The sequence below is a fragment of the Gadus macrocephalus genome, chromosome 6 (genome assembly GCF_031168955.1).
Source record: "Gadus macrocephalus chromosome 6, ASM3116895v1".
NCBI classification, from domain to species: Eukaryota; Metazoa; Chordata; class Actinopteri; order Gadiformes; family Gadidae; genus Gadus; species Gadus macrocephalus.
In genome coordinates, this window is record NC_082387.1 from 6246983 (window position 1) to 6265966 (window position 18984).

Here is an 18984-nt window from a genome sequence, read left to right on the forward strand (position 1 = left end):
GGAATGAGGGTCCAAAGCCTCAAACGGCGGTTTATTTCACTCGGTAGCAAACAATCCAACCGGTTACACTAGCGCACGAGGTACATCAGAAAAGGGGGTCGCTCGAGACGTGGTCCACGTGTCCGCCGTGCGGCTCACTCCACGGAGTCTGGTTCCTCGGTGTCGTCCTCACTTCCACTCGACTGGCCTCCTTCTGTCGGTCGGTGGCCTCCTTTTAACAGCTGGGTGCCTCCTGCCCAGGTGTTCCTCGTTCTCCCGATTGCGGCTCTCGGGAGGTCGGGATTTGTCGCCGGCTGTTGGCCACCGGCGGTATATCCCGGCCTCGACTCTCCCGGCTAGGGGGCGTGGCACCGGGGGAATGCCAGTGTCCTACTGCATGACGAGTAAGGTGGCCTGATGAATACACATGAATACAATAGATGTGTCCTTGTACTATGTGGGAAATAGGATTTTGGGGTCTTGTCTTGTAAGTGTTTGTTTATTTTTTGTTTGTTTGTTTTTATTTTGTTGTGGTTAACGGTCATGTGTATCTATTCACTGAGAACAATTTCCCCAAGGGGACAATACATTATATATCCTTCTATCTATCTATCCATCCATCCATGGTCAACAGGTCAACAGAATACCACTACACTACATGGACATTTAGACTGTATAGGGCAGATTAGACTAGTGTTAGACAAAAATGTATACCAACGAATACAATAGGGTTCCTAACAAAAGGTGACATATTCATGATGTGATTAAAACTAAGTAGGTAAGTCAATTTGGTATTTAGAATTCATGTTGAAAACATTAAATATTTATTGATCACTCTATCGATACAAATATATTCATTCAATTGTCAGGAAACAAATATCAAATCACATTGTCAGCTCAGCTTCTGTGACATTTCAACCTTCATTTGATTACAAATATTGTACAATTTTGCAGGATTTGTGTGTCAGACCAAAAGCAAAGATAGAAAGTGGTTTGATATTGTTTATTGGACGTGTAAACATACAAGGGAATACATCAGTGGAACACAATTTAATTTCTTTGAATAGTTACCAACAATATTGAGGATAACATATCAACTCCAGTAAATCGATACAAATCTATTTCAATGGCAATTTCAAATAGCAGGCAAAGCGAAATCTCAGTTCAATGCCAAATGTTATGGTTTACTGTGCCTGTATAAAACGACTGAATTCGTTACTAAAACACATTGATGTTTTGGATCTCAACACTAGTTTTGAGAAAAATGGTGGCTTCTGTTGTGTGAAATGGTATCACCCCAGTATGGAGTCATCTCATACCTGACAGATTGAACTGTCAGATATAGCATTGAGCAATTAATTTACATACTGCTCAATCTAATAAAGAAAATAACAAAAACTGACCCAAAGCAACTGCGGTACTGGAACTACCCTACCCACCAGAGAAAGCAACTGATGTGTTGGAAGATGCACAAGTACCGGCACACCAACACATGCACCTTCCCATAAAACTGAATATGCCTGCAGTTTATGATTAGGTCTTTCTCCAGGAGAATCCATTTGGTCTATCCAGAGTCCCAATTTAAGGAATCAGCCTGCACTCCCGAGGTCAGGCTGTGGTGGGGGCTGGGAGAGGAGGGTGAGGGGCATATAGTAGGGTGCAGTCTCAACATTGCCAACTCTTTAACGTCTTCCAAAGCGCTTCGCTGTTCAGTCGTCGGTGCCCTCCAGCACGCTCTGGCTCAGGGCCAGGTCCCAGTAGTGTTCTGTGCCGTGCTTTTTGAAGTGTTCTCTGGCCATGTTCTCTGTCGGGCACTGCTTGAACTTCATGTCTCCAAAGCTGCGCTCTTTAGCCGTTCCCTGGAGGAAAAGCAGAATTGATCCACACTTGTCATTATACTCTCATAGTATTTGCGATCTGTCTTATAAAATCATAATAATATGATTAGCTAGTGCAGTGGTTTTCAAACTGGGTGACACGCCCCCTAGGGGGGGCCTGGAGTTATGACAGGGGGGGGGGGGGGGGGGGGGGCCGCGGCGCAGCGCGAGGTGGGACGCCCCGTGCGGCACGCAAGGCTAAATACAAAATAGAGGCCTACATTTTTCTTCTTCACTGCTAGCTAGCAAATCATGGAAAGGCTTGTGAAAGTACTGCCAGGTAAACGTAAAGCAGAAGATGAAACCACACCAAATGCCTCATCTACCAAAACAAAGACAAGAAAATATGGTGAGGCACCCTGTTTCACCAGTACAACGGTGGACAATGAAGAGAGAACGCAGTGTGTTGTGTCTCAAAATATTAGCTTCCGACAGTATGAGGCCGAACAAGTTAAGACGCCATTTGGAGACTTCACATCCCAAACAAAAAGATAAGCCCATTGGTTTCTTCTAAAAAAAAATGACTCAACGGTCGTGTACAACAGAGTTGCTTAAAAGACAGGAGCAGCTTAATGACAAAATACGAGACAAACGTTTTGCTCTGCAGATGGATGAAGCTACTGACAGTAACAAAGACTGTTTACTAATAGCATATGTCAAGATTCATTGATGGCGAAGATTTGATGGAGGATTTGCTTTTCTGCAAACGTGTAACTACAAGAGCAACTACACACGAGTTGTTCAAAATCATTGACTCTTACTTGATAGATGCTGATCTGAAATGGGAGGACTGTGTGGGGATCTGCACAGATGGGGCTCAGGCAATGGCAGGGAAACGAGGAGGCCTGCAAGCGCTAATCAAGTGCGTCGTGCCCCAATTTGCAGTGGACACACTGTATGATACACCGAGAGACGCTAGCGTCCAAACAATTGAGTCCCGAGCTGAATGATGTAACGACAGACATCATTGCCACTGTAACTACATTAAAACAAGACCCGTCAAATCACAGATTTTTTCCGCGCTGTGCGAGGTAATGGGATCCGCCTACACAGCTGTTTTGTTTCACAGCGAGTCCCGATGGCTGTCGCGTGGGAAGATTTTATCCAGGGTGTTTGAGCTGCGGGATGAGATCAGAATCTTCTTGGAGGAAGAGGGTAATGAACTTGCCCACAGGTTTAACAACTTCCTCATGAAACTTGCATACCTCAATGACATGTTTCAGAAACTCAATTAACTAAATCTGCAGATGCAGGGCAGCAGCACACACCTTCCACAACAGGCAGATAAAATCACATCATTCACAAGAAAAGTAGAGATATGGGAACAGCGGGTGAAAGAGGGGAATATAGACTCATTTGAGAACTTGAAATCATTCATCGAAGTCAAAAAGCTCCAGAACACATTGATCCCATGTATGAAAACTCATATAACTGCCCTACAAAAGCAGAGGTATTTCCAGAGGTATTTCACAGTGCAGGATCCTGCAAAATATGACTGGATCAGAGTCCCCTTCAGTGCAACACCAGCTGCTGACTTTAGCACTACAGAAGAGGAACAGTACATTGATGTTACATCTGATTCAGCAATGAGGCTGCAGTTTAAGTCCAAGACCTTGGCTGCATTATGGATTGGAGAAAAAAAGGTCTACCCAGTGCTAGGCAGGGGAGCTCTGGCCACACTCCTTCCTTTTGCCACATCTTACTTGTGTGAGATAGGTTTTTCTGCAGTAGCCTCGATTAAGACCAAATGCAGGTCAAAGCTGGACATTGAAAATTGGATTAGAGTGGCAGTCTCACAGCTGCAGCCCCGATTTGAGAAGATCTGCAGAAAATAGCAAGCCCACACCAGTCACTGAAAAGAAAATACACTGAAAAGGAGTGCAATTCATGCAAAGAAGGGGGTGCTTGACATTTTTTTTAATCTACAAAAGGGGGGCCCTGCAGAAAAGGTTTGGGAACCACTGAGCTCGTGAGTGACATAATAGTCTTTGACAGGATGAAGGTTAAAATACATTATAGTCTGTACAAGCTAGCCTATTAAGAGCATAAGTGCATTGTGGAAAATGCCTCCTTTTTTGGTATGAAGCTAATGGCACTGTGATTATAAAGGGGTCCTTGAAGGCCATCGAGAGATGCACTGCAGTGAAGAATGATGTCGATACTAACCTCCCATATTAAATAGCACTTGTTGTTCCTCTTGGTTTCATCGTCAAAGTCGGGGTCTGATGAGGACAACAGCATAGTCAAGCTTGGGTAAAAGGCTTTATCATCGACAATGGATTTGGAGGAATTAAAAAATACCTTCTCTTTTGGTGTTGCGCTCCTGCCATTTAATTCTGTTCATCATCAGCCTCTTGAACTTCTTCTGGGATTTTGGGCCTTTCATGAAAATCAAGATACAACGACAAAGTATATGAAGAATCCCTGTGGACCAGCTGTATTATAACCTCTATGAGTACAAGCAGGCATGTTATCCATCCTAGACCGCTCACCTCCCTCCACCACCACCGTGTTGACGTCTCTGTGCAGCACCACGGTGCCCGTCAGGTACAGCTGGTTGGCGTTGGCCTCCACTTTGAACTTCTTGGAGGGATTGTGCAGGTTACGGATTCTATTGGGCCAAACGCATCGTTACAAGCTTTGGATAATAGTTAGGTTGTCTGACAAAATATTCCGTACAGACAAATAAGCATAATTTAGATTTTGTATTTCTTTCTTATTCTAATAAAGCAAACAGCAAAATGACGATTTAATTTAAGATTGCTGCAAGGATATCAGCGGCTTTCCACTCCTCACTTGTGCTGTGTTAGTCCCAAAAAAAAAAAAAAAGATAAGAAAAAAAAATAACTTCTACACTTAACCCCTTGCCTTATCGAAATGTTGCTCTGCATTGAATTATCACACTTCCATAAAGCAGCCTGGACCAGAGCTTACATGGACCGCTCGCCGCTGATCAACACACCTGTAAACTGCGATATGAACCCCATGAGTGAGGTCTTCCTTTATCTTCTTGATCTTCTTCTCTTTCCTCTGTTCCGCTGTCAGTTTGCGAGCAGCATTGGCGTCTTCGTGAGCCCTGAAGGATTTAAAACGGCCTTTAGCTCTCAAAGCACACATAGCGTGAACTACGCTTCATATTTGTAGCGCAACCCAAAACAGTAACAAAGTCATCGTCTTAAGCAGTGTTGTGCCTGAACACATTCATTGAGCATTCATGAACTCGTTTTTATTTTGGGCGAACGTACTGTATTACTGCCTGATGAACGTTACTCTGAACTCGTTCATTCTGGTGTCTGTGAACGGCACGCTCACTCGGTTTAACCTTGTTCAATAGGGGGATTATTTGTCAATCAACATGGCGGATGCGTGCGCAGAATGATCGCCAAAATATTTTTTTGGGCCGGGTTGCCATGGTTATCTCTGTGTGGTTAATTTGCAGTTGCGGTGTTGTCAGCTTACTGTTAGATTAAACTGTAATCAGAAAACGTGGTTATATGCTATAGACCCTATAGTATCTGTGGTATAAAATACTATGCTTACTAAGAAAGCATCGTCTATAATGGACTGTAAAAATCACCCCCTTCATTGTTCATTTGAGGCCCTTCCCTCAGGCCGGAGACTAATGCCGCTTTTCCACCGCACATGTAGCTCGACTTGACACGACTCGACACGACACGACACGACACGGTAGCAGCACGGGTGCTTTTCCACCGCAAATAGTACCTCCTGGACGTGGGCGGGGTCGGCTGCGCGAAAGGGCCGTGACGTATTTGTGTACGCGACGCAAACAACACATACGCAACCCACACATGGAACCCACATAACAACAATGGAGGACATCGATCACATTACTATTATTAGCTGGCATGTTGAAGAAGTTGGAGAAGTGGAACATGTTGGCTGCGGCGCTGCTATGGATGTTACCAGCATGGTTGCCATGTCGCTCTCGTGACTTCGTCACACTCTCTGGCCAATCAGTCGCCGGCCGTCTGCCGACGTCACCTTTTAGCATCGGCTCAGCTCGCTTGGAACCTAGAGCGAGTAGGTACTAGAAAAAGCAGCCACTTCAGGTACCAGATACCATGGTACCGCGGTGGAAACGCAAAAAATGCGAGCTGAGTCGAGTCGTGTCGAGTCGTGTCGAGCTGGTACCATGCAGTGGAAAAGCGGCATAAGAGTCCCTCTTTCTAAGTCCAATAGGTCAAAGAACTCTTTTATTCCTAGCGCAATTCGTTTGCTCAATTTGCACAATTCTTTGCACATACCTGTAAATGTATTTGAATCAGATGACTAGATAAGTATGACAGTATTTGAACTTATATTAGCCTGTGTCTATCTCCTTGTTGAGTGTCCTTGTGTATATTGTGTTTTTATGTTTTTATGTGTACCTGACTGCAAGACAAGTTTCCCTTTTTGGGACAATAAAGTTAAACTGAACTGAACTGAACTAAAAGCAGGGACAAATTTCAAATTATAAATATGTACACTTTATGTTGAAAGTATAGACCGTCGCGATTCCCATTGAAACGAATGACGCAGTGATTATTCTTCAAAACGAGAGCTGGTGAATTGTGAAAAATTAATTAAACTGTAATCAGACAAAGCGGTTATATACTATAGACCAGGAGTGCCCAACCAGTCGATCGCGGTCTACCAGTAGACCGCCGACAGATCCCAAGTCGACCGCGAGGGGTGAAGAAAAAAAAACAAAAAAAAAAACAACATTTTTTTAATTATTATTTTTTTAATTTAAAAAAGTATTTGCGCGGGACATATACGCGCAGTAGCGCATGCACTGTCAACAGTAGTTGAAAGCCGTCAACAGTAGTTACGCACTCCTAAACGTTGACATGGCTGAGGGGAAACGAGCTAAGACCTACCATTTTCACCCTGAGTGGGAGGAAGACTATTGCTTATTGTTGAGAAGGTGCCGTGCGCAGACAGATCCCCCCCCCCCCCCCAGATCTACCAGTCTAGTTGACACTAGACTGGTAGATCTCGTAAATGTGGCGTACATAGCGGGCAACGATCGTCGAATAGTCGGAGTCACGTAGAATATCAAATAATGAATGTGACTATCGTTATTTATTACACGGCTCTTCTCAATGCTGTTAAACGCTCTGTTGACTTGCATGGGGCTTCACAACTTCCGGTGGTGAATAGCGTTCATGGTTGCTAAGCGACGTCTTTGGCAGACTATTTCTCTGCTGATCAACACTACGAATGCTGGTAACAAATAAACACACACCGTGTGAAGTTATATTTTTGACGTGCCTAGTTCACCGTCATGCAGGCTGTGTTCAGTAAGTAGTATTTTTGCCAGAAATGCACATTCCTAGCACACACATTTGAAAAGGCATTTAAGACCAAGAATATCCTTCTACATGTTTGGGTTCACTTTTGTTTACAGTATGCATCTTGGGTAGCCAACGGTCTTTTATGGAGTCTCCAAAAGGACCCTGACCAAAACGAATGGACATATCAGTACATAAAGAGTTGGAGAGTTGGAGTTTTTTAAGCTTTGTTGATCTGCTTTTACACAGCATCACAAGACCTAGGGCTAGGGCTCAGTAGTGTTTCCAAGGGATATGGAGTTACCCAGGGTACTACAATTAGCTTGGTTTTAGAGGCGTGTGTAACCGGCTGGAAGGAAAAACAATATTGTAGCCTTCCCAGTACTGTGTCAGTACATGATAGTAATTCTGACAATGTTATACAATTCTACAGGTTCTCAGCTTTCCAAAGAGACCAAGCATGTGATAAAATGACAAATACAAATAATGGTGGCCTAAAAGGGACATATAGGGGAACTCACTTCTGCCTCTTGGCCATCTGTGCTCGTACGTGGGCCTCCACCTTGGTGGGGTCCTGCACCGCCTCCGTTCCCAGCACCCTCATCAGGTTGGAGATTCTCACTGAGGAGAGAGGAGACTCTGAAGCTGTTCGACTCTGAGTTACTCCCATGTGGTTGGGCGTCAGTCGTGCGTGTGTCAGTGTTCTTACCTTTGGGCTCTGGGGGAGGCATTAGTCCCAGACGAACCCGCTCTTGCAGTTCCTTCTGGGCCTCCCTACGGGTCTGTCTTCTGAGCTTCTTCTGCTCTTTCTTCGTCAGGTAAACGCCCAGCGTTACCGTCTTATCCGTGTCCACTGGAGAGAATAGGCACATGTTGGGAACATTCCAGAAGATAGTTACATCAACTGTACATGCTAGATTTTCCAAGTAGATCTGAAGAAAATGCCAACAATTGAGGCCATTAAAAGGAGAACATTTGGATTTGAACAGGGGCAGAAACATGCACTTTTAGGATTACGGATGCAGCATCTTCACTCAATACTGGACCAATTTAATCAGAAAGAAGGGTCCAGGTTAAAATATTCCATTGTCATTCTTTACGAGCGGTCTCTCAATCAGAACAATAACAAAATACCTAGTTTGATGACGTCCTTATGTAGTGTGGGAACAGAGGAGTTCTGGGGCCGGTTGCACCAACTGGGCGTAACTAAGCCTGGTCGTAACTGCTAAGTAGGTCTTAGTTACGACCTGGCGTTAGAATGGAACCAACGCCGGTTGCACCAACGGGACTTACGACTGGTCTCAACTACGCCCGGTCTTAGCCATGCGCGGCCATGTGAATGTTCCATGTAATGCGCATATCACCGCGTTGCTAGGATACCTAGTGACAACAGCTGTTTACTATTTTACTTGACATGCTGTTGGACACCGAAATAAATAATTCATTCGTTCACTCATTGTCATTCATCAATTGTGTTAATGCCTAACAATAAAACACTGCAAATGAATATAATTAAAATATGTATTTGTAAGGTCTGGTTTACGACGAGCAGGCATTTAGACGGGAATGGTTCTTTTTGACAGAAGCAATGCATTGAACATCATCAAATGACAAGGAGCTAAATTGAGTTGTTTTGAGACTGTATGAGAGATTTGCTTAATTTGTCGGCCTATATAAAACATATAAACATAGTTAAAACAACATTCGCAACTGATTATAAGTTGAGAACGGACTAATCGGCCAGTGATATCTTCCCGACAGGCAGTCGATCTGTGAACACTGATCATATCGCCGGCTGTGCTTTGAAATGCAGTTTAGTGAAGCGTACTGAGCAGTTGCATTGGATTGGATGCAATTGCTATAGAAACAGCCTGGAATTTCAACTCTACGCCTGCCCCTGACCAGGCGTAGGATTTACGCCTGGTCTTAGTGAAAAGAACGCTAAGCCCAGTTGGTGCAACCGGCGTAACGGTTAGGTTGGACTTAGAACGCCAAGTTACGACCAGGCGTAGTTACGACCAGGCGTAGTTACGACCAGGCTTACGCCCAGTTGGTGCAACCGGCCCCAGGTCTTCACCACCATTGCAAGTGTAGATTGACCTGGTGTGACTCAGAAATCTTGTTCACGGACGAGTGAATGTGTAAAGGTCGTATTTAGGTTACGTTGAATTATTTCAAGTCATTTAATTATAGCGAAATTGCTGTTTTTGGTACTTTATTTTCGGCAGGCACCAAAGGAATTTCATGGTGTACCAAAGAAAGTTAATTGAGGAATGTCAAACACAATCATCTGCATCAATTGACTTTGGGTGCACTGAGGCTATTTGGCCAGCTGATGGCAGTAGGTTACCTGCTAGTAGCCAACCAAGCACAGATTAAAGTCACTCCCATGAAAAATAACCAGCTATGTTGTTTCCACACAGAACTGGATGGTCCATATACATTCAACGGACAGTTGATCCCGTACTGCGGAAGTGGCAGAGGAAAAGGATCTAGAATTACTTGAAACAGAAAAACTGTATAGACTCACAAAATATAAAACCTCCCAACAACTTCAATTAAACGATTACATGCAATTAGGCTTGTCTTCTGTCATCCATGGTTTGTCCTTCAATCAGCAAATAAATGCCCACACTTCCATTCCTATTGTCTAATGAAACAATAGGCAATACTGAAGGTGCACAGTATTGACAAAGTTGCCTATGCAATGAGGACAAAATGCTAAAGTACTCCATGTCACATATGGTCAAACTAAAAGATATTATCAGGGTCGCCACAAGAGATCAATTTAAAACTGGGTTATTTTGGCTCTGATGCAGCCGCGCCTCTCTGTCTGCTGTCACTACGCTGTCTCCAGCATTGTCCAACCCACAGCACCATCTGATTAGTTACACGCTCTCGTAACACGCAGAGCCACGACGGACAAAAAAAGCTCAAACAAAGTGTTTGGGCTATTATTTTTACTTAAAAAGTGAAAACTGTAATGGTATAAACAACAAAAAAGAAATAGTAAAAGTACTATAAATAATTATGTACAAATAAACAAACCACACACAAGCGCGCAAATCAACCACTTGCTTCACTCGCACTCTGGTGAAGAGCCTGCTAGTTTACGCACACCCCTTGCGCATTTGTTTTCTGAACCACACGTGAGACGGTGTTTGACATGCTGGATATCGTCAGAAAGGTATTTTCATTGCTATTAGGATATCTAAGGCCCGTCCCCGACCCTTGCTGTCTGCTGGTGTAGCTGTCAAAGTATACATGCCCCGTTTTGATAGTGATCGCCTCATTGGCTTGTAAGTAGAGATGTCCCGATCTCATTTTTTAGCTCCCGATCCCGATATTTTCATGTTGCTCCCGATCCTGATTTCCGATATCACTTTTTGTGTTGACAAACATTTAATTTCCTGTACATTAAGAAATAGACAGGCATCCAAGCTGCACTCAATAGCTTTTATACTCTCACGTTAACATAACATAACATAAGCATTACTTGTAAACATAACATAAAGTAAAGTTTTGGTTACTTAACTTATTTGAGGCAACAAGTTTCCACCCTTTTTTCAAGTAAGCTTATTATTTTTTACAATGTAGGTGGGTAATAATAGTGTAATAGAGCTTCTTATTTCCTCCATCTTAATCTACAGCACTGACTTATTCAGTTCAGTGCAGGTTTTGTTTAATGAAAACCAACATCTGCACCATCTCGGCTGACAACCGGTTCCTTTTCTCATCAAGGACATTCGCACTGCACTAAACAGTCTCTCACTGTCCACCGATGTACAAGGTGCACAAAGAAACTTTGTGGCTGTATCAGCCAGTGCAGGTCGCTATGTAGCATGTGCCCGCCAGTAGTGTAGAGGATTCTCTGACCTTGGGATGGTTTGTTCAGCCAGCATTGAGAAGAGCCGTGGAATAATCCATAATAATGTAAGGTTTAGAAGTTAAATATTTGAAAGTTCTAGAATAAATTAATATCATTTATATTGTAGTTAATTTTTCTAGAAATGTACTTACAATGTTTAGTCAGTTAATCATTTACATATTTATGTCCCACAATTATTACTTACATATTTACATATTTAACAGTCAGGATATTCTGTTGAATCTGCCTCTCTGATTCCCTCACGTTTACCTCAGTCTTAATTCTAGCTACTGCTTGGTTAGTTCAGTCACGTGATGGGTCTGAACAAGGACGTTTTTGAAAATAGTTTCGCGTCAACGCCGATAACGGCCCACCACAAATATATCTATATCTAGAGATAGAGATAGAGATAGAGATAGAGATAGAGATAGAGATAGAGATATAGATATATAGATAGATATATATATATATATATATATATAGTGAGTGTAACATAATTCACCTACAGTATTTTGTTATGTGTTGTTCTTTCCACTGTGTTAGGCATGTCGTTTACTGTCTTGGTGGTTCAGGGATCGCTGTCCCTTTAAGGATTACGAGCGTCTCATGACGCCAGAGCCCAATGCGGGATTCGTTTACTTGCAGAACGTTTTGATTTCCTGGTTTCTCTAACTCAATAAACAAGTCACACAACTGTGTGCTCAACGTGCGAAATTGTATCTCATTCAACGCAATTTCCACATATATATATAGAAAAAATATGGATAGATAAATATGTATCGGCCATGAAATTGAATGAGATCGGCCGATCCCGATTTACCTTAAAAACCCAGTATCGGGCCCGATCCGGGTATCGGGACATCCCTACTTGTAAGGCTTGTAAACAAGGAAGTATGGATCTTACAGACATGTGTGAGGGCTCTATGTCACCGCGAGACCCTGGCGAACACGGTGGATTCCATGAATCAGACGACGATAGTGGAATTCAAACCCTTAATCGCAGTTTTCCACAAAAAACATTGCAGCGTTTCGGTTTTAAATGCATCAATGAGATGGAGAGACAAGAGGGGGAGGATGGAGAGCGTCTTATGAAAATCCCCAGAGGAGGCATCACAAATGCTGATATGCTTGTATAAATAGGTTGGTGATACAAATGGTTTGGGACCAGGACAAGGCTGGACGTTCCAATGTTTTCTTAAAGGGGTTTCATTTAATAAACAGGAAAATGCAGACTCAAATTAAGAAATAGACTTGTTGTCCGACTAAGCAGAACCATCATGCCACCTGCTGTGCGTAGTCTCCCCCTTAAGGCCCATTCTTAGCTAGGACCAACCCTGAAAAAAGTCCACTTGCCAAACAGCTGTGGATAATGCTATATGCTGTGGAGCCGCCCAGTGCTGTTATCCGTGGGCAAAACAATCTCCCTACAAAATAACCGAGTTTAACAATGTTGTAACTTCATGACACTTCTTTAACACAGGAGTGTTTCACACAGATGGATTATACTTGTGGTGGTAGCTGACAGAGGGTGGAAAGGGTTTCTCTTTTTTTTTTTTGCAAAGTTGCAAAGTTTTTTGCAAAGTGGGAAAACTCCCAGCCTTCTAGCGACATTTCACCGAGGCACGCCCCCTTTTAAACTGTCCCACTCGTGCTTCTGAGAGCCCGCCGAGGTTAACCGTACGACTCGACAAACAAAGTTGGCTGCGCCCATAAGGAGATGTATTTTCTTTGTATTTGTGCCACAAGGTTTAATGTTGATTTTAAATGTTCTTACACACTTGATTACATTGCTGCTTTAATCCGGTCACCAATTTATGCATTGCACGGTCTTGCTGTGCGTGCAATACAATGTAAAGTTTTCTTTATTTTCGAGCTGGATTGCTCAAGAGGATAATGCAGCTAAAAGTCGTGTAGCGATGCCCACAGAGAAACGGGAACGCTATAGGTGCTACAAGCCAGGAAAACACAACAGCAGCTTGTAAGGGAGGTGCACGATGCATCTCCAAAGGACCTTTTAAACACCAAAAACCAATGAGATTTAGCCAGTGTATTTGATATCATATTTACGGTATTTCTGTCATCTCTATTACATATTTGTGAACTCGGGAATGTTTCTACAAATTAATTCGTCCAGCGGTCTTCCCTGAGGAGAACGGCCAACAACAATCCTTCCTCCCGCGCATGATCATGAGTTTATTCAAAGGGAGCATTGAGGGGAGGGGCAAGTCATCAACTCAACTCTACTTGATTACTGTTTTGGCATGTTTCCCCTGGAGGGGTCAAAAGGTTACCTTGATTAACACTTAAGAAATCTGAGTTTAAACATTGTCTAGAACTAATTGGTTTAATATTAGTACACAATCAACAAAATATATAATAAATCTACTTGGAAAGTCTACCCAATACAATTGATGAGAAAGGGTTCTGAAACTCCAGGTAACGTATGCGGATGTGTTTGGGGAAGTACCTGGAGTGCAGATCTGGGCCGGGTGCTCAACTAGGTTGGTTACTCCGAAAAACTCCATGACCTCAAACTTTGTTTCTTGGATACTGTAGAAGATTAGAGGGAAAATAAATCAACATGAATTAAATACAATAAGAAAAAGGACCAACCCAAGGCAACAAAAGCGCAGTAAACGTGATCGCAGGTGACTGAACACTGTTTGTGTTACAGCCCCGAAAAAGGGAAATATGCACTAATTAATGGAGTACAAAGCATTTTATCTGTATAGTTGAGACAAGCAAATATAAATATAGTATCCATTACTTATATGGAATAAGAAGAACATTTACTAAAAGGATTGAAAGTGAAAACCACTTAATCCTTATTTCCTATCACTTATGCCGCTTTTCCACCGCACATGTAGCTCGACTCGACACGACTCGACACGGTAGCACGGGTCGTGTTCCACCGCAAATAGTACCTCCTGGACGTGGGCGGGGTCGGCTGCGCGAAAGGGCCGTGACGTATTTTTGTACGCGACGCAAACAACACCTACGCAACCCACACATGGACAGAACCCAACTAACAACAATGGAGGACATCGATAACATTACTATTATTAGCTGGCATGTTGAAGAAGTTGAAGAAGTGGAATATGTTGGCTGCGGCGCTGCTATGGCTGTTACCAGCATGGTTGCCATGTCGCTCTCGTGACTTCGTCACACTCTCTGGCCAATCAGTGGCCGGCCGTCTGCCGACGTCACCTTTTAGCATCGGCTCAGCTCGCTTGGAACCTAGAGCGAGGCAGTACTAAAAAAAGCAGCCACTTCAGGTACCAGATACCATGTTTTCGCGGTGGAAACGCCAAAAATGCGAGCTGAGTCGAGTCGAGTTGGTACCATGCAGTGGAAAAGCGGCATTAGTAAGTGCACTTGGAGAACATCTTGCCATATACAAGACTGAAAATTTGGAAAAGGAGTGGGAAGTCTATGTACGAATAAGTAATAACTAACACCAACATCTCTAAAACCATTACAACATTCCCCCATTGATTAACAGTCTCATCATGCACATTTTGTTTAGAGAACAGGTCTTACAGCTCTGCATTTGTGGGCACAATGTACGAGTCCCACCACTCAACGTGGGGCACCTCTCCATCCCCAAGCTCCTTTTTTGGGGTAATAAGAGCCAGCTTAGTGGACGCCTGTATGCCTGTCTTCTTTGCAGCCTGGGCAATCTCAGTCTGCAACTTCTCCAGCTGGGCCTGAAAACCAAAGGGGTAGGAGGGAAATTAGACACACACACACACACACACACACACACACACACACACACACACACACACACACACACACACACACACACACACACACACACACACCTTAGTTCGTATTCTCTGGGCAATCTTCTCAAAGCGCCCCTGCTCGTGGAACTTGAATCCCTTTCGAGCACGCTGGGCGGGCGTGATGTTGACTCGTTGGTCAAAGTAGGACGTGGACTCCAAGTCCTCTCCGGGCTTCTCCTTCAGTTGCTGGCGAAACTGCTCCCTTTTCACGGCACGAATGTTGGCTGGAATAATAACAATCGGAAAAATACGTCATTGGTTGATGGTCAGAGGAATAGGTTCTAGAGCAGATTAATGCACATGGCATAAGAGTAAAGCAGGGGTTGACACTAACGGTTGCCCGCTTGCCCAGGGCAACTAAAAATAATATTTGGGCAAGTTGAGATGATTTCTGGTTGCCCGAAAGGGCAAGTGCATTTTTTAGGGTTTGTTCATATAAAGTCTATTTATTTAAGTTTCAAAAAAATGCAAAACAACCATTTTCTTCCGCAAAAATCACACGAAATAGATATATTTGCAATTGATCAGCGCGCTGTCTTCTCTTCTCTCAGACAGCGCGTTAACTAACACACACAGCGCTACAGCGCGAACACAGCCCCGCCTCCTGTCACTCACTCGCAGTGCGGTCTCTGGCTGTGATTTGGCACTAGTCTCAATGCTCTGTGTGACAGTGTTAGTTAAAGGTTAGCCAACACAGCTAGCATAGCATCTCAAGTGCAGCGCCGCGCTACATTTTTTTCTGGAAAACACTGTTTTCCCCCCGTTATCGAAAATGGTATAGAATATCATTATTTTTTAGTATCGAAGTTAGAAAAACCAGTATCGTGACAAAGCTACTATAAACGCGATTGTGATTATTTAGTTAGACTTACAAGAAACGTGAAAGTTAAAAAATATAATACTTTGCTACTACCTTGGACATTTAGTTATTATATTATAAAATCCAGACGAAAGCATGCAGTTCTACATATAACTGGGCGATAGTTTTAATAGGTTGCAACAGTGGACTGAAATCACTACATGGCACGATGTGACCATTTGGTAAATGAGTAAACAAAGAAGAAGTTTGTTATTTTTTAAACACATACTATGTGGAAGCTAACATTCAGCTTCAGTCTGAGCTAGGATGAGTTTTCTGAGTTCCCCAAAATGAGGCCAGGTGCCTGGCAAAAAGAGGCACGCTCACGATTCTGATTTTAATTTGGGCAAGGGAAGATTACATGCGGGCAAGTCGAACATGACCTGTGCTTGCCCGATGGGCAAGTGCTTTTGAAACCTTAGAGTCAACCCCCGAGTAAAGCATGTGATTATGGCTACACAGACCTTTGAGGGTGGGCATCCGGTGTGTGAGCTCCACCTCTTTGCCGGTTGCATCGACCGTTCTTCCCAGCTCATCCAGGATCAGTGGGGTTGGCTTATTCACCTCTCTGATCTCCACTTTTCTACAGTCACACAGAGAAATGAGCTTTCACAACCCTTTTTGTATACGTTTGTCTATCTGTTTGAAAACCTTGAATACTGCATTTCAAGTGGCTGCACCAATTGGGAACTTACGGAGGAGCTATGCCCATGGCGTGCAGGTTGGCCAGGGCAACAAGGTTGTGCGGCCCAGTGTTTCCAAGAGCCCCAAGTATACCAGGCTTCATGGCCAGCTGGGACGAGATGCGGGCCTGTAGCTCAGCTGCCTTGCGGGCCTTCTCTATTGCATCGTTCATGAAGGTGGCAGCCTGCGATGGATGTATGGACAGCGAGCCGACTGCTGGAGGGCAAGAGGAATTCGAGAGAAGCCTGGACACTGTGGTAGGCTCTAGATGTGTCTGTGGGGTGGGCAGCGGCAGTATCTAAAAAGGCAGATGAAGATTAAAAGAGCATTTTAAACATGTTTTAATCTCAGAGTGGGAGGAGGATTTAGAGAATAGAACGTTGAGGAGCCTCTTGTGGTATTACCGATGCTGTGGGGCCTGAGGAAGAGAAGCTTAGCTGTTTCTTCCTCTCCTCAATCTGTCTCGTGGCTGTTTCCATCATCTGCTTGATCTGATGGTCATAATGCAATAATTAAAAAGTGGAAACCCATTTACATACCCTGTGATGCCTGAGCACTAGATCGGGCTACGGTGGTGATGAATCCTGAAAGCTACCCTGTGTTACCTGCATCTTGGTCAGCATCCCAGGGCTCTCGGCTGGAGGCCCCGGTATGACTTCAGGCTCCTCCACCTCCTCAAAACGGGGGGTACGTTTCCTCTTGGGCGCCGTCGCATCTTGCGGCAATTCCTTTATTCCGCCCATGTCTGCATCATCCCCAAACACATCCTAGGGACAAGGCCACAGCAAATGACAAGCATGTAGAGAGAGACTGTAGGTCTTGCCATCATTAGCCTATAGAGTTCACAAGATGAAACTGTGATAATAGAAGTCAACAGCGGATAGCACCAGTCCTATAAGGGTGCACTCCACTCACACTAGGCCATCTGGCCGTGGCCGTTGGCCGTCGCAACTGTGGCCTCAGTAGGCTCTTGTACATACGTCATCACGTCGTAACACGTCAGAGTTTTAACAACAATGGACAACAACACAGAGAACACACCAACAGTTGAACTGCTTGACGCCATGTTTAACGTTTAATGGGAAAGAAGGCTCGTCGCCTTTATTATGTCCATGGTCGTCGCATTGACTATACGTCATCCAGCTCAGGTTGCGTAGCCGTGCGTGTGTCGGCTCATTAGCATCTGTACCGTAGCGGCCCGTACCGTAGCAGCACACCTCTCCCAAATTGGCCTGGCCAGACTCACACTGGCAGATTTGAACACGGTTAGGTGTGAAAACGACCATGGCCACGGCCAGATGGCCTAGTGTGAGTGCACCCTAAATGTCAAAGGAATACAATCTTCGTCGTTTGCTTTACCTTGAGGTCTCTCTTGCGGTTCTTTTCTCCTGCTCCTTTGCTGCTACGGATGTGGCGGCTCTCTTCCAAGGATTCGAAAAGGCGCTCCACAAAGCTTCCAGCAGAGTCGTCTAGAATAGGCCGGAGTTGATCTAGTACAAAACAACAGTAGGGGAGTTAAGAACAACTCCTGGATGGGTTTTCTGAGGATCGCCATGTTCCATGAACTGCAGACAACCATGGCAAATTATTAAGTCAATTAGGAGGCTTTGTTATATGTTAAGGCCAGTTTTAGGTGTACACAGATAGTTAATCAAGGGACGGACGACTTTAGGCATCTTGCACAAGGATGGTTAGAGGTGGGTGGATTAGATGCAGAACCGTTTTGCCAAGAGTAGCCGTGTCAAATGATTGAGATCAATAACTAGTCTAGGAAATACAGAGCAAAAACCGACTTTGATATTGAATATGATCACGTTGAGTCAGGACTTAAACACAAACCTATGGTCTTTCTCTTGTCCATGCCTTTGCCAAGGCAGTGTAAGGCAGCAGTGATGACGGTGGGCTCTGAGAAGCCCAACACCTTCTTCACGGTCCTCTCCACCCACGGTCGCAGCTCCTCCATCTCTCGCTTTGGTAGAGACATCTTGCTATGGACCTGGCATTAATATACAAGAGCACTTAGGCGAAAAAATGACCAAGCAACAGTTATCCCACTAAGCATTCTGTTTATCATATTCAATGATATCACTTAATCGCACGTTGAGAGCACTGGACCGGACTGTGTGTGTGTGTGTGTGTGTGTGTGTGTGTGTGTGTGTGTGTGTGTGTGTGTGTGTGTGTGTGTGTGTGTACGTAGTACGTTACAATTACGTGCGAAAGCAATGCGTTCGATGGTTTGTCCTTTCACTAGAACAGCCGGGATTGAACCTTGGCTAGTTATCCAGTGCATGTCGGTCAATCTGGGACGCGTGCAGGCTGTATGAGAAACATCCGCCAAAACTCACGCAGAGCCTGCTAACTAATGTTAGCATGTCAGCTCACAGAAAGCTGCCAACATGAACCAAAACAGCGACAGTTATCTTACACAGCAAGCCGGTTGTCTCAGTCCTTCACCGCTCCACAAAGATCACAAGACACGGGGATGATATATGTATAATTAAAATGACATTAAGCTCTCTTACGCTCGACTTTCTCTAAGTAAACTTTCTGTTTTGGAGCGCCGTTCACACGACGATTTCATGAAACGACACGGAACCGGAAGTGCCCGTTGTATGACCACAACACGCTTGTTCGG

General features: G+C 44.1%; 1 protein-coding gene across 6 annotated transcripts; it reads right to left on the bottom strand.

Moving 5' to 3' along the window:
- Nucleotides 1-967: 967 nt before the first annotated feature.
- prpf3 (PRP3 pre-mRNA processing factor 3 homolog (yeast)) lies at nt 968-18984 on the bottom strand. 6 transcript variants are annotated; one of them, XM_060053686.1, is made up of 18 exons: nt 18775-18961; nt 18561-18665; nt 18189-18337; nt 17709-17839; nt 16955-17116; nt 16754-16840; nt 16361-16647; nt 16130-16248; nt 14843-15030; nt 14559-14725; nt 13486-13568; nt 7860-8003; nt 7672-7771; nt 4819-4932; nt 4349-4467; nt 4158-4235; nt 4023-4078; nt 968-1838 (listed from the first exon to the last, which is right to left on the bottom strand). In XM_060053686.1, the coding sequence occupies exons 3-18, from the start codon at nt 18331-18333 to the stop codon at nt 1689-1691; spliced, it is 2130 nt and encodes a 709-aa protein (XP_059909669.1). In that variant the 5' UTR covers nt 18334-18337; nt 18561-18665; nt 18775-18961; the 3' UTR covers nt 968-1688. The 6 variants fall into 6 exon arrangements, with proteins under 6 accessions (XP_059909669.1, XP_059909667.1, XP_059909666.1 ...); XM_060053684.1 differs by lacking the exon at nt 18561-18665 and having other exon boundaries at nt 18189-18345; nt 18872-18984; XM_060053683.1 differs by lacking the exon at nt 18561-18665 and having other exon boundaries at nt 18189-18345; nt 18775-18984.

Coding starts and splice junctions, on each gene's coding strand:
- prpf3 (XM_060053681.1), bottom strand. CDS start 18,930: ATGAAATCGTCGTGTGAACGGCGCTCCAAAACAGAAAGTTTACTTAGA. Junction 8,004..13,485: donor GGCCCAGATCTGCACTCCAG/GTACTTCCCCAA, acceptor TATTCTCTCCAG/TGGACACGGATAAGACGGTA. Junction 1,839..4,022: donor AGTGCTATTTAATATGGGAG/GTTAGTATCGAC, acceptor CTTTTCCTCCAG/GGAACGGCTAAAGAGCGCAG.